Source organism: Pollicipes pollicipes, unplaced genomic scaffold (assembly GCF_011947565.3).
Source record: "Pollicipes pollicipes isolate AB1234 unplaced genomic scaffold, Ppol_2.1 Scaffold_5724;HRSCAF=6776_pilon_pilon_pilon, whole genome shotgun sequence".
NCBI classification, from domain to species: Eukaryota; Metazoa; Arthropoda; class Thecostraca; order Pollicipedomorpha; family Pollicipedidae; genus Pollicipes; species Pollicipes pollicipes.
Window position 1 is genome coordinate 3,046,195 of NW_023596746.1, and position 15,514 is coordinate 3,061,708.

A 15,514-nucleotide genomic window follows, 5' to 3' on the forward strand; every position below is an offset into this window, starting at 1 on the left:
TGGGATGCGCTCTGCCTCGATCTTCTGCGGGCGGTCTGGAGTCCGGTTTACCGGGATGAGGAAATGGAGCAGAAAGTGACAGCGTTCATGCTTCTATGGCGGAGTTTGGTCGATGAGCATTACCCCCTTAAAAGAGGACTTTGAGACCAGGATGGTCACCAATGCTCGTTGGCGAGATTCAATGGCGGCGGCTGTTCAAGCGCTAGGCTGGTGCGGCGTCAGTGGCTTTGTAAACCACCGTGACGACCTCGCCGTATTCAGGGCCCGTAACGACCTAGGTGCTCCGGTGGCGACCCCGTCCCTGTTCACCCCACGTACCGCTCTTTGCCAGCGTGCCATCCGAGCGCCAGTGGCGGGCGCCCTTGATCTGCCAGCTCCTCGCCTGTCGGTGGCATGCAGCGCTTTTTCGTATCACGCGGCCTCATTCTTGAGCCGCCTGCCACCAACCCTCGAGTAATCGCAACGAGTTTTGTACCAGGCTAGAGGATATAAATGGTTCCGTTGTGCAGTCATGCTTGCTTGCCATTGTGTAACACATGTTTAGGACCTATATTTTGATAAGCTGCTTTGTTTTTGACGAAGTTGTGCGAACGACTGGATGGTTGATAAAGTGCGAATGTGGTCGCGTTGTTGTCATGCTTCAATATTGCATTCGTGCTACTATTGTAATTGTACCGCATCAAACAATAAGCCACTTGTGGAAACGATTCATGAATGTAGTGAAGTGAACTGAACTGAATCATTTGCACTGTACATCGGGTGGGATGCTCCGTGATGTCATCATTTTCATTTGTCCTTAAATATATTCTCTTCGTTCCTTTTTGCTCATAATGCATACCCATAATTCATTTGTTTCTGTCGACCAAACTTACGCCAGCAAATGAAGCTAACAATTATGCGGCATCAGTACAGCTAGTCACCCTTGCAAATTTGCCGAAAACCTAAATATGTGACTTACTACCACTTAACTACTTTTACTACTCAATCTGCGATGTTTACTTCCAACTTTATTTAACGCCTGCTAATCACAAAAAAATGTCTCTTAAGCTTCAAATGAGGTGATTGTTGAGCCTATATACTTTGGGGGAGGGAACGGGGAAATTCTGTCTCCCCCTGCCGGTGTTATTCCCTTCGATATCTTTGCTTCGTGTTGACAAAATTTCGAGCAAAAACGGTCATGGATCGTCCTGAGGTTTCATGTCGAGACAGAAGTACGCTAAAAAAAATGGATGTGTTACCGGTTGCGTCAATGTGTTGGTGACTGCAGAAACAATTTTGACCAGCTGGTTAGTAATGAGGTGGTTGCGAATGAAGCGTGTGTGCCAAGTGTGCACTAACGTATAACGGGTATAACATTAGCGCACCGAGGACGGCATAAGCAGCGACAAAAACGTTATGTCTACCATCTCATTGCATAGATTATCGTTCGGCGCACGCTTCCACACATTGAACGGACAACATACGCCAGAGGAGATCCCAGGTACGACAAGTTGACAGACATTGACATTGGCGTTTTAGATAAACCAGATATAAGCAATACAAATTTTCAAAATCACATTTTCGTAAAGGAAGTTACAGGGTAACGAAGGCAAATCACACAAAAGTGTGTAGGTGGCACAGCAGGCAGGGCGGCACCACCCACTTTTGATAGGGGGATGAAATCGTAAAATTATTACGGCACCTGAATACAAAAGAAATGGGTGACAGATCATGTGCTTAATAACTGGCGTTCTCGTAACTCATCAACATCATGCAAACTCCTCATGTTCCCTGTTCTCAGTCCCTGCAATACCGCAAGATATAGGGGCGGGCGGAAGCGGAGATGGAACGGGTCTGGGAACCACAACTTTCCGAAAACCTTTACATTGGCCCTGTGGGCGGTGACTGGAAACGAGTTATCAAAATGGTTATAATTCCCTTTCGCTCCCAACGTGGATGAACGTCCGTTACCTCATCTCAGTGGGGGGAAATATAGCAGTTTTGTAGGCTGGTCTCAGCAGGGCACATCATCATCTAGATCATTTGTAGGCTGGTCTCAGCAGGGCACATCATCATCTAGATCATTTGTAGGCTGGTCTCAGCAGGGCACATCATCATCTAGATCATTTGTAGGCTGGTCTCAGCAGGGCACATCATCATCTAGATCATATAACGCATCCTTGTGAAGCCTGCGTGTGCACGGGCATAAGCTTCACAGAGAGACATTTCACATATTCCCAGCTACACTTTATCTTGGACGCTCAACTCCAAAGGCTTTTGTTCGCTTATAAGAATGATAACAGAGCGTAAGCCCGTCCGCTTATTACGGTGGCGCTTTTAGCACCATCGATATGGCACCCCGACGACCCGCTGCTTCAGAATCACAGGGTGCACATACTTCTTCCATGTTTGTACCCATAGCGTTGCCGTTTTTGGTACGGCCCTTGGCACTGCCACACGTCCTTATGCGTGATGCGCTGAGACTGGCGGAAACGACTGTAGCTTGAGCTGGACCCATTCCATCCAGGCGACGGTGGTGTGCGCGCCACCCTGCAGCGGCATCTCCCCCTGTCCTGTCACCAATAAGCGAAAGCAAGTTTTCAGCCCCCGCCGCAAGCTGAAACTGCACTCAGCTGTGGCTGAATTAACCGTTTAGGTCACGGGAAAACGACCAAGTCTGACGACTTCAGAGATAGCCTCCCATGCATTGTGCCTCACATTGCGGAGAGCGGACAAGGATAGCAAGGGGTAGATTTGCCCCTTGGCACGTGGCAAGGGGGAGTGGGTCCCTTCACCTCTGGTAGTGCTGCCCCTAAGCGTCTTCATAGGGCTGCTATACGCGGCTTCTGCGCGACCAGGAATGAATGATTCGAGCTTGAGGAGAGGGAAGAAATGAATGAAAGACCTCTTCTGGTTACGTGAGTGACATGTTACAGCGCAATGAACTTAAGATAAATTACATCTTAAGTTGTACGCTTCCATGTGTGGTGCGTTTTAAAAACCCGAACCCGACTGGTAGAGATGTTTGTGGCTGCCTTAAACAGCTTTCAGTGCAGCGTGAAAATGAAACGATGCAATGCCCACAGAATGTTTCGTACAATTTCCTCAGGCACGTAACCGCGGTCTACCTTACGGGGTGAACTGTGAAATTTCGTGCAAAATGTCTGTGAGTTTGGACTAAATTCTTGCAAAATCGCTTCCTACCTAACGTAAACCTTCCAGCTCTGGGGGCCCGTTTCTCTTGGCTTCATTTTGGCTATGCCTCATAATTTTTTTGAATATATTTCGCACATTGTCTGCAATTTTAAACGTCATTGCAGATCAAGCCTTGACATCGGCAAGGTCAAGTGACATAACTTCCCAAAATGAGTGCTTATTGCCGTTATGTATTGAACTAATAAGTAATGTTATACTTAAGTTGTTTCATCAAGCTAATTGTTTTTGATATTTTGGAGCGTTTTAAATATTGAAGGCCATAAAGCGTATAACGAGTGCGTTTGCTTGGTAATAATGACAAAAGCACGGGCTCGGTCACTCAGGGGCCATAATTTGAGAATTGATATCTTCCAGTCCGGTGAACCACTAGCCGAGTACTGGCTAAAAGCCTCTCGCTACCAAAATGAGCCATAGGACGCTTAAAGGTGTGCCAAAACCATTAATTGCACGTGCAAAACACATTGGGACACATTGGTGATGTTATTTAAATCTATCCATACCTTAACAGATATAAGATATTTAATTTTTAAACATTGGCTTTATCGAGTGACTTTGTCAAGCGCAATGAGCTGCTTGGAATTTCAAGATTTTCCGCGGGGACAAAACGTGTGCATAACAATTTTCATCGCTCCGTTCCCCCGTTTTTGTTTTTTTCTGCTTAACCCCAAAAAATTAAGGAAGACGAAACTTTGCCACCCGTTGAGCCCGACTCGGACTCTGCATTCATTTAAATGAAATGTTGATCACGCCCAAACTTGTTAGAAAATGAAGGTCAAGGGATGTGGTCATACCGTATTAAAAATATTTATAGAAGTAAAGTTCAACAAAATTGTCTTTCAAATGGCAATTCGAATCATGATTCCTGGAGCACCGCAGAGCGGGAAAGCACCATTTGGTTTGTTTGCCACATAGCATTATTGAGGCTTTCTCACAGAACCTACTTGTGTGTACTGATTAAACTTGAGCCAGCGCTGGTGCAAATTAAAATCCAATGATCAGACTACGTCGTCCACTATCGGACTTGAGGGTACACGTGGGCTGGAGTCTACGGTCCCAGATGTCGGCGTAAACGTGTACGTCCAAATACGGCAACATTGGGCCATGTCGGGGTAAACAGACCCACGTGATTTATGAGTTTGTGACGCAGTCGCGCCCTGTCCACAGCTGGGCCGCAAGACCCTCATAATGATGTGCTGCGTGCAGAACACGCTCTTGGCCATCGGCGTCACTTTCGTCGGTGACTTCAACTCGTACCTGGTGCTGCGCTTCCTCGCGCGACTCTACATCGAGGTGAGCTCCTGCGGGACCGAGAGTGGCCCGGGCTAGGTGACGCTGCTGCCCCGCGGCTGGGTGGTTCAGGAGACATTGTCAGCGCTCGACACCACCTCCCTGTCTTCCCCGAGCAGCAGGCTATGTGGGTGAAAAGACAGAGTCGACTTCGCTTCCACTGTTGGTGGTGCAGCCACGCCGCTGCCGCTTTTCTGAGCTGAATCTCTGTTTTGGTACTTATTTATGTCACTAAATGTCGACCTTTTGAATTATGCTCTCTTATTTTCATAACCTAAAGATGCGTAGACGTTTGCATGCTCGGTTGAGGTCTCTTTTGGGCCATATTATGCAAGGGCACAGCCAAGAGGGCCGTGCTCTGTCAGCCACTATCCCCCCGTCTGGTCGAAAGGTCCGTTATGGTTTACCAAATGCGAAGGAATAAGGCTCAAGGAGCGTCCGAGTGTATAGGAGCCCGTTTTTACAAAGTGACTGTGTGCCCTTTTTGGCCTTCTTACTTGGATCGAGTAAAAAATATTTTCACTCCAGAGGGAGCTGCGCGTCACTCAGGGAGAATTAGGGAATCTGCCTACACTGAAGTTGTATCCATCAGGGCACCTGATGCGGAAGTCGTGCAGAGAATGCCCTCCAAAAGAGCAGGGGATCCCGGACCCTTTGACCCCGCAATAGGTCGGGGCTCCTCAGTAGAAAGAGACACTCAAGGCCTCAAGCGGCCCCACTTCAAAGGGCTGATCCTGGAGAGCGGGACTCCGTATCAGCTCACTTCTCTCAAAGACGGATACGAGAGGAAGACTTGGATTACGACCTCCTCGAGGCCCGATAGTAGCTTCGAGGAGATCCTCGCTGGCCCCAGAGGAGCCTTACATGAAAGGATTCTCGGTCTTAGATTGTGCCCTAGAGCCCCTTATGCTGAGATCATGCAAAAAAGTTCCTGTTATAATTAAGGGTCCCGAAACGACGAGCAACCAGACCAATGTTGAGTGCCAACTGGCGTGGGAAAGCAGATTTTCGAGGAGACGACAATCAAGCTCCTTATTCTCCAAAGGAACTATCCCAAAGACAACCTACCCCTCCTCCACCCCTTCCCCCATCCCCTCCATCGAGGGAAGATTCCTCAAGATTATCTTCCTCAAGGTCTGAGCTTAAGCTGGTCCCCAAATCCCAAACAGAACCGAGAAGCGACGAAGACCTTCAGGAATACAGCCTTGAGTAACCTTTCCTGGATGGAGGCAGGAGAGGTCCCTTGAGCCAAGGTCTGTTGGCTTAAGGGGGTAGCTAAGGTCAAGGCCCAAAGCGGTGGTCCTTCCTGAGGATTCGGGAATCCTGGGTCATCTCTGACCCCGGAATCCGGAAGCGTTGTTAGGGTCTTGAGGTCCAAGGTGGCTTAGCCACAGTCCACATCTCATGGAAGTGACAGGGGTCCCCGGGGCCTAACGAACCCAGGACGATTTGGCAGTTGAGGACACGTGCAGAGTTTCTAAAATGTCGGAACGAGCTCCAGAGGCATCTTATCAGGATTCTGGGCTTCAGCAGGCTATGGATGGAACGTTTAATGCAGGGAGCAGGGTAAAGATGCTCTCCGTGGGGCTTTGAATCCAACATTCTTGTGCTGTGTCCTTGTGTTTGGCCGAGACATCCCGGCGAGAGTGACGCCCGGTGGGTAGTGCCGCGAATAAGCAACGTCCTTGAGTTTGGTCGAGGCATCCCGGCCAGAGTGCCTTCCGGTGAGAAGTACCGCGAACAAGCTACCTCGAATACACCTAATTGTGTTAGGAACAGACGTTGTGCAAACATTATTGCACACCTTGCGCAATGTCATCGTACGAGGTAATGAACATGTCGATGATTCCCATGTCCATAAACAAGTCTATGGCTTTGGCAGCATGACCCTGAATTTGAAAAGGTGCTCATTATCCGCTCAGAATTCCGAATAACCAGTTTTCAGAAGACGGATTCCATTTCATACCTCGTGATGCAATTCGTAATTCCATTTTTTGTTTTAAAAAAAACTATCCCATGAAGTGTAAGAAACATTCACAGATTTCCAGATGGGATTCTGGCTTATGATCGATATCTTTTACTGAAGGACACATTTCGAACATTGACTATTGGCTTGCTGTTGTTCCGTATGTTTAGCAGTTTGCAGCATACTTTTAACTAACTGCCCTGAGTGGCGACGACCTTGTGCGTGCCAGTCCTCGGGAGACAATCGAGATAAATCTGACAGAATTACTGGTAAAATGCCATTAACGGAATTCAGGCATTCTTGTCCTCACGCTAGGTGATCCACACGCCGCCATGGATCCTATGGGCGTCAGAAATCCCAGATGGCGCCTGGAATCCTAAGTAGCGTCAGATGTCCAAGACGGCGCCAATAATCCAGGGACGTCAGATATCCCAAATGGCACCATGACCTCCATGACATCTAATAACGTATCAACGCAATTGAACAAGAACATATACACGTGCACATGGTGCGTCCTTCAAGTTGCCTTTCCCCGAGACGTATGATCAGTAATTAAGTCAGTTTGACATCTCATCCTTCCTTATTTCTAAGAAGCAACTGAGCTGACAGTCTGCCCCATAAGCCAGTGAATCATCTACCGGACGTGATTTTTGCTTTTACGTTTCATGGCTGCTTGATCTCGTGGAATCATCAAGATTATCTTCAATTCTACGTAGGTAGGGGACAGGACGGACTGTATCAAGATTTACGGCACGTTAAAGTTTTCCTCAAAATTATGTCTAACCTAGAATTTCACCATCTTATGGCGGGGTTAGGACTTACACGACAAGTCTTGTTCAGCTTGCTCCTGGGCATTCCCTTCCGATGGTAGCTGCCCGGTGTCGGGCGCTTGATTCCGTATCAAACGACACCGTACATCCCTCAGCACATCCGCGATCTCTGGCCCCTACTAGAGTATGACTCAGCTGACTTCTAAACATGCCACAGAGTGTGGAGATGGTCACACTAGCTTCTGACACTCCCTTAGCGTGTGCAAGTGGCCAGAACGACCTCTGACCGTGCCTGGAAGGGTGTGAAGGCAGTCGTACTGACCTCTGCCATTTTTCCCAGGGTATGAAGAGGCCGTTGTGCTTGTCGCTGACCCTGCTCCATGGTGTGGGGCCGACTGCTCTGACCCTCGACGTTGCCCTGTAGGATGTGGATGTGGCAGCACTGACATTTGTCTTCGTCTCGCAGGGTGTGGAGGTGGGCGTGCTGGTGCTGGCTGTGGAGCTGGTCCCCGCCAAAAATCGCCCGCTGGCACCGTTCGTACTGTTCGTCGCCTACTCGCTCGGTCACTGCCTTCTGCCGCTGCTTGCGTACTATTTCAAAAGCTGGCGCAACTTTCAGCTGACGATCGCGCTCGGCTCGGCCGTGCTAATCCCCATCACCAGGTGAGCTTCGTTCAAGCTCTTCTGCCAACCTCGCCTTATGACAGATTTTTCACATTCCAGCCGATCCTAGCCGATCAATTTATAATTTGATGCCTCCATTTTTTAACGTGTGCATTATGGACATTGGATAGAAGTGTTCAGATCAAACCAGTGTGATGCAGGCGTAAGGTTATTCCCATTTTTGATATATTTTAGCATTTTGCCTGCGTACACCCTCATTTCCCCTTTCTCCTTCCTCCATATCTCCCTCCCTTTCACTCTTTCGCCTCTCTTCCACCCTATCTCCTTATCTTCACGCCCCTGCGCCTCTATCCACATTTCACTCTCCCTTCTCCTCTCTCTCTTCTTCTCCTTTCTCTTCTCCTCTTCTTCTCTCTCTCTCTCTCTTCTCTCTCTCTTCTCTCTCTCTCTCTCTCTCTCTCCCTTTCCTCTCTCTCTCTCTCTCTTCTCTCTTCCCTCTCCTCTCTCTCTCTCTCTCTCTCTCTCTCTCTTCTCTCTCTCTCTCTCTCTCTCTCTCTCTCTCTCTCTCTCTCTCCTCTCTCTCTCTCTCTCTCTCTCTATCTCTCTCTCTCTCTCGCTCTCTCCTCTCTCTCTCTCCTCTCTCTCTCTCTCTCTCTCTCTCTCTCTCTCTCTCTCTCTCTCTCTCTCTCCCTTTCACCCCTCCTTCTCCTCCTCCTCCATCTCCTCCTCTTCCTCCTCTTACTCCTGGGCTCCCCTTACTGCACGGAGACATGCAGCAATTTGATGCTGGAAAGTGTAGGTTCGCATCCTGATGCTGGCGCAGCTTTTTGGTGCCAGAGTCCCTCAACTGGCTGGTGGCGTCCGGCCGCAAGGAGGAAGCCGAGAAAATCATCCGCCGGGCTGCGCGGTTCAACGGCCTTGCACTGCCTGACAACTTCAGCCTGGATGAGATGGACGACGACGACCACGACAAGACCAAGGAACAAGGGAAGACAGCCTGTAAGTGCAACAGGATCAGAGTGGTGCCTTGTTAGACCGCTGCTCCCTGGCACGCTTGGCTTCCCATCTGTGCTGTAGAGTTGTAGCACATGGTGCTGAAGGTCGGCGGTGAATGGTTGTTCACTTTTCTTTGCTGCCTACGGGGCCATGCACAACGCAACGCAAATGCCTAGGCTACTTCTAATGCTACATACTGCTATTAATGTCACGACTCGCTTCTTTCCTTACATGTTTACTCAGTATCAGGATATTCGGGTGTTACTGACAGACACACTGGAACACCGACACCAGCACCGACTTGGCATTCCATTCACTTTGGCTTATTTTTCCCGCCCTCTCCTTTTCTAGTGTCTCCAAAGGCTTAACATCTGTGGTGCAGTGCTTATGACACGCTGCAGTGCCGGCGGGTCGCGGTTACAAAAGTCCTTGTCGCTATCATAATCAAAGTGGCGATCTTGCCAGAAACTCCATGGCTACATCAAGGACACGGTGCCCTCTGGACGGACGACGTGATCAGTTTTTCTCAGAAGCGATCTGCAGCTCGGTTGGCTTGGGTATGCGCGCTGCGCGGCATTGTTCTTTCACCGTTATGACGGGCGGGTGCGCATATTGCAAGCCTCAGCGTACAGGCTGAAACCGGTCTTGTGGAAGCCTGACATGACTGGGCGGCTTCGCTCATGCCGAGTTACCATCTCGTTTGCGTGCTTGTGGGCTATTGCAGTGAGTAGCAAGATGGATGGAATAAGAAACCAACAAGGAAATGTTGACTACCTACGAATATCAAGTGAAAAGCAAGCCGTCCTCTAGTCCTCCCCATCTGTTATGGAGTGTTGATACCCCACGGCCGCCTCCGGGAGGCGGCTTCTGAACGGCTCGGTGGACAACGATGAAGTTTGCTGTACCTTTTGTTTAGCTTCGAGTCGTTATGCAGATGGAGTAAATGTATTGACCTCTTTTCACAAGAAATCAGCAATCATCTAAGCCTCCCAAAAACGAAGCTGGTAACTGAATGAGAAAATATGCAAAACCGCTGCTCGCTGCTACTGGGCTCGGCTGCGGTGTGCGAAGCATGCTTTAGACTGCGTACTGTAGTCTTACTTTTCTGGCCCATCAAGAGATGCGGAGTGAGTATAGGCATGTCGTTCTCGACTTGCGAAACAGCCAACGTGAAACTGACTTATCTTTCTTTGTACTTATGTTTCCGTTTTAGGCAAGTGAAAGACACATGATCCCGAAAGGTTTATGGATTTTTAGAAACAAATGCTATGCGGACTACCTTTTGCCCATTTGTTAAGTCCACAAGAAGACCGACAGTGGGCGGAGTAATGGCTGTAGAAGACTACAAGGTTTGCACACACTGGTAGAAAATAACTGGAACGGTTGAAGTAAGATAGGCGTTGAAAAAAGTAATTCTATCGTAAAATGTTAAGATTAGATAAATTTTGATGCAGGTTCATGCAACCATTGCAACATTTACCATGCCTCATCCCTACCCGTGTCTACCATTTTGCTTTTGTATATTTTTGAACATGGGGTACGGCATCTACAAGGTAATCGTTACCACCCGGTAGGCTGTTGAAGCGATCAAAACCATTTATAACGTTGAAGGTTCTCCAGAGCAGTGTTCAGGGTTCATAGATGCCAGGCAGGGGTTTTCCACAGATAATCATGAAATGACTATTGTGTCTTAGCAATTCCTCTTCATGGCACTTGTCGCTGTCCATTCCATCAGGGACTGATAGCATGCTTTTTGGTTAGTGACGACATTTCGTTGCACATCAAGACTGTCTTGTATGACCGTGCATAATGATAACATTGAGTGTATTTGCTATATAGTAAACAGAAATAAAGGTGATATGGATATGTTTAGAGCTTAGTCGCATCTTACCAGCGCGGGTTTTGCATGCGGCCGGCCACATAGACTGATTGCATATAACACCTCACGAAGAAACTGTGAATGGAAAACAGCGTACGGAACCATGTTAATTTACTCAAGATAGTTACTTCACATGCACCATATAACAAATTACGAATGTGATATTTTAGAGCATTGATTGATGAACTACACTTTCTGGCATTTGCCACTATACATATGGAATGAGGCTGTTGTTAACACAAACAGTATGTTCATAAAGGTGCTGTTATTGGTACAAATCTTGATTTTGTTGCTTGAATTTGCACATGTTTCCCCAAAATAGCTCTACATAGCTCTACGCAGCTTTATATCTACACCAACTTCCATGGGCAGGAACTATAAAAACGTGCCCGTAGCCAAATGGATTTTGGCATACGAAGTGAAGATGGCGCTAGTTTTTTTTAACTGAACTGATATAGCTATTTTGAAGATCATTCAGCGCAACTGATAGTCATGCCCTTCTTAAAACTTTAAATCCTCTTGTTTTTAAGCTTGACGCAGACAAACATGTGCAGACTATCTCGCGCAGCCTATTTGAAGGTTACTTAAGCATGCATGACATTACATATTTCATTTTATATGCATCATAGATCATTCCTGTAGCATGTTTTGTGCCACAGGAATTCGGAGAGCGGTACTAGTTCTGACGGGAATCGAATAAGTCTGGGAATCAAATTCTTTAGTAGAGCCGTAAGCAGGTACGTGAAGGCAAGTAAAACATATAGCGACACTGACACACATACAAGAACACCACGAGAAAGGGCCACAACACGGGCAGATAACGATATTCAGGCTCAGCAAACACGCACCAAGAAACACCGGCACCTTTCAACAAGCTGAAGTACTACAAGCGATTCAGCCCGTCCTCGTCACTGGCAATTCTGACACGGCCAGGCTGGCAGTGAATCTGGCGTAATGAAAACGTTCCAAGACGTAATCAAACGATGACACATCGAGGAATATTTATGCTGAACGGTAAAATTTCGCTGTTTGAAATTTGTCTTCTACACTGCAAAGCGCACACACACACACACACACACACACACACACACACACACACACACACACACACACACACACACACACACACACACACACACACACACACACACACACACACACACACACACACACACATATATATATATATATATATATATATATATATATATATATATGCATACATGTATATATTGTGGGTGTGGGGGGGGGGGTGCGTGCGTGCGTGCGTGCGTGCGTGCGTGCATGTGTGCGCGTACCTGCGTGCGTGTGTACGTGTGTGTGTGAGTGTATGTGTGTAAGAAGCCATTCAGCTGTCTCCAGTGAGTGAAAGACTAACATTCTTTCTGTAAAAATACAGTTCAGTTCTATTTGAGCCTGCATCATCCTAGACAAACGTTCGTTCCTTTTCTGTCGCTAAACCTAGAAGTCGACACATGTGCATTGGTTGTTTAACGGCCCCGCCAAGAAACTTTTTAAAGGGAATGTTCCACGTTTCAAGATGATGAAGCAGGCACCAGATATGAAAAATTAAGCTCACTTATAACTATTGATATACTTTAGGTGGAAGTGATTCCTCCAGACAACACGATTTCTCTGTTCAGTAAATAAGCTCTTCAATCCGTCATTGTTTGATTGCGTCATCGTACCTTGCACACAGTAATTGGGTGACAAATATATCTGCAATTATACAGCTTGGGCCTTGATCGCCGCATGAGTAATGTAACGGTAATAACGAGTAATATATCAATCTGCCTTTTCTCACTGAGCCTCTGATACATCACATCTTTACTCCACGCACTCTCCAAGCCAACAGACTTGGCGTCGTTAATCGCTTGGCCCAGTGAGTTTAAGTGGTTGGATAGTCCACCGATGCTCTTTTTGTCCTAATGATTGATAAATGCTTTGCCGAACTATAAAGTCCGATGTTGTGAGTACCACGGTGTGCGCCTGGGAGATCTGATCTCCCGAACCGCCCCTTACCTACTCAGCCTGGCCTTTCCCCTGATTCCATCACATGACATTGTCAACTGTGCGAACGTTGCCCAGTCTGGGTGATATCCGAATGACCTCCGACCTGAATGACCAGAATGACCTCTGACGGACTTACAGCATCCATGAACATCAGCCGGACATAGTCTGACCGACCTCCGACTGACCTCAGTGGGATGTACTAAACAGCTGTGTAGCAATATCCGAAACGCCTCGAGCCGACATCTAACTGGCCCCTGACTGGCCCCTGAATAACCTCACGCTGACATTTAATTGACCCCTTGAGTGGTCCCTGGAAGACGATCGACTAATCTCGGACGAAAACCCAGGCTGGTCTCTGGCTGAGCTCCTGCTGACCTCTTTCTGACCTCTTCCTGACCCCTAACTGACCTCTGATCGACCCCTGACCCCCACCTGGCGCCGCCGCAGGTGCGACGGCGGCCCATCGCCTGCAACGGCGCGTCACAGGCATGAATGGGCGCGCCAAACAGGGCGCCGGTGACTTCATGCAGCACGAGATCCACGCTCACCTGGGCCAGTGGGCCAGGCTCTTCGATATGATGAAGAACGGCCAGCTGCGGAAACACTTCATCATAGTCTCCTACGTGTGGTGAGTCTGGTAGCGTGCTGCCGGTGGTGCGGTGTCATGGTGTCATGTGCTGACGACTGCTTGTGGTGGGGTGTCATGGTGTCATGTGCTGTCGACTGCCGGTGGTGGGGTGTCATGGTGTCATATGCTGACGACTGCCGGTAGTGGGGTGTCATGGTGTCATGTGCTGACGACTGCGTGGCGACGTCCCACTTGTGGCTATGAGATAGCCCTGCTGAGTCTCTGCGTACTGAGCAGGCAGGCTGGTGGGTTTGTTCCCATTCTTTCTTAAAATTTTGCCCGAAAATTTTGATTTATGGATTTTTGGGAGCAGGGTCACACAATGCAGTTTTTGTGCCCTACCTCCAGCACCTGCTTGTGAAATTCAAGTTCGATGGCAAGAATTTCGCCACGGCATTTTATGGTTATGTATGTGTGGCCACTTTGACCGTGAGGCATGATGGCTGCTCTGTCGGGATGCTTTGTACTGACTGGTTTGTGTCAGCAAACACGTGCCCAAGAGACTCCATGTACCAGATCGTCCTCATTTGCCCCAGTCAAACGAGCTTAGCTAGCTGAGTTCAGTACCTCAGCTAGGTCAGTTTGCTAGAAATCAGCATGTTTCAATGATAGGGTGCAAAGTATTGATATTGAGCTTGGAAAGCAATTTTTCGACTATTGTGACTGCTACTATGGCAAGGAGGTGCATCGGAAAAGTCTTTCTCGATGAAAGCGGCTATCACAATGTTTGCGGCCCCGAACCTCAATTATTTCGATAGCAGATTAGTTTTTTTTATCTCGCTATTATCGTCTTTAGTTTGTATTACTATGTGGAAGTTTCCATGACATGTCGGCATTTTTGTGATATGCTTTGGTGTCGTGGCTGATCCACTACCATGCAATGTGTAGGCATGTGTCTGCTTACAATCTCATTTCGGTGTAGGCTGTCCGCAACGTTTTTTGGCGGCACCAAAATGCTTCGTAAGGCAATGGGAAGCCGCCAGAGTTGTCAGGCCTTCAGCAGTTTCAAGTAAAGCCCCCTAGCCGCTACCCGGCGCCGGGTGAACAGACGGAGACTCAGTGTGAGGGGACGAGAACACGCTGAGTTTGACCGTCGCTGGTGGCAGGGCGGTGGTCGGCTTCCTGTACTTCGGCCTCACCACCAGCACCATGGAGTCCAAGGGCAACGTGTACCTCAACTACGGCCTGTCGGGTCTGGTAATGATCCCGGCCTGCGTGTCCGTCTTCCTCATCCTGCGCAGGTAAGCCACCCCGAACTGAGAACGAGGGACAGAGACAGTAAGGCTAACGGGGCGGGGAGAGAAAAGGGTTAGGGTGGAAGATTGACATGGTCAGGGGATAACGAAAATAGTATGAAGGTGTGAATGTGATTAATCGAGTGATTGAGTGAGTGAGTGAGTAATTGAGTGATTAGCCGATCGGGCAGTGGGGTGTGTCGTCAGCAGTAAAACCAAGTGAGACAGAGAAATTATTTGGCGCAGGAGTCCAAAAGTACAAAGCATAGCAAAAGTTCTTCCCAAAAACTTAAATTCGTGAGGCGCGAGTCGATCGAAATATCGCCGTAAGTCGACGCCCGGCGTTGCGGTCACCCGATGCTGGGCGGCGTTCGCCGCCGCAGGTAACACCAGGCCGTGGGCGGCAAGCGGCAAAACATACCTTTGCGTATAGAAATGATGCTACCGAATGTTCCTTAAGCCGTCGTACGAGAATTTCCCGGTCTAATGTCTAATATGCGGACCAGGCATAGCCCGATTGATTGCCATTTGGCGGAAACTTTATGTGCTGTCGAGTATGAACTCGTACGAGTATGCTGGTCAATATTGCTTTAGACTTTCACTTCTCGAAGACAACTCACGTGATGCCAACAAAACTATGCCAAATCATATGCATAGCATATGATTCAGAATAATTGTCTGATGTATAACTTAATGCATACAGCAAGTTCTGCAGCCTGTACCACGGACGTAGAGGGGGGGGGGGGGGGGGGGGGGCAGGCGGTAGGGTGACCCCATGCACATCTTGCTCCTTGCCAAGCCTGTGTATTCGATGCACCGGCCCAAACAGAAGATACTCACAGACTGGAAACCCAAAACGCGTGTTGGCAGAGATCGCACGGTAGCAGAACTACCGTCGCAGCTGGGCTACACATATTGTTG

The 15,514-nt window shown here is 48.4% G+C and overlaps 1 protein-coding gene across 1 annotated transcript in view; it reads left to right on the top strand.

The window, feature by feature from the left end:
• LOC119103321 (organic cation transporter protein) overlaps window positions 1-15,514 on the top strand; it is an 87,754-nt gene that overhangs the window by 9,280 nt on the left and 62,960 nt on the right. Inside the window, exons 4-8 of the mRNA XM_037226810.1 lie at window positions 4,360-4,485; window positions 7,685-7,881; window positions 8,666-8,841; window positions 13,178-13,358; window positions 14,465-14,599. Of these exons, the coding sequence (XP_037082705.1) occupies window positions 4,360-4,485; window positions 7,685-7,881; window positions 8,666-8,841; window positions 13,178-13,358; window positions 14,465-14,599 (815 nt within the window). The remainder of the gene's footprint in view (window positions 1-4,359; window positions 4,486-7,684; window positions 7,882-8,665; window positions 8,842-13,177; window positions 13,359-14,464; window positions 14,600-15,514) is intronic.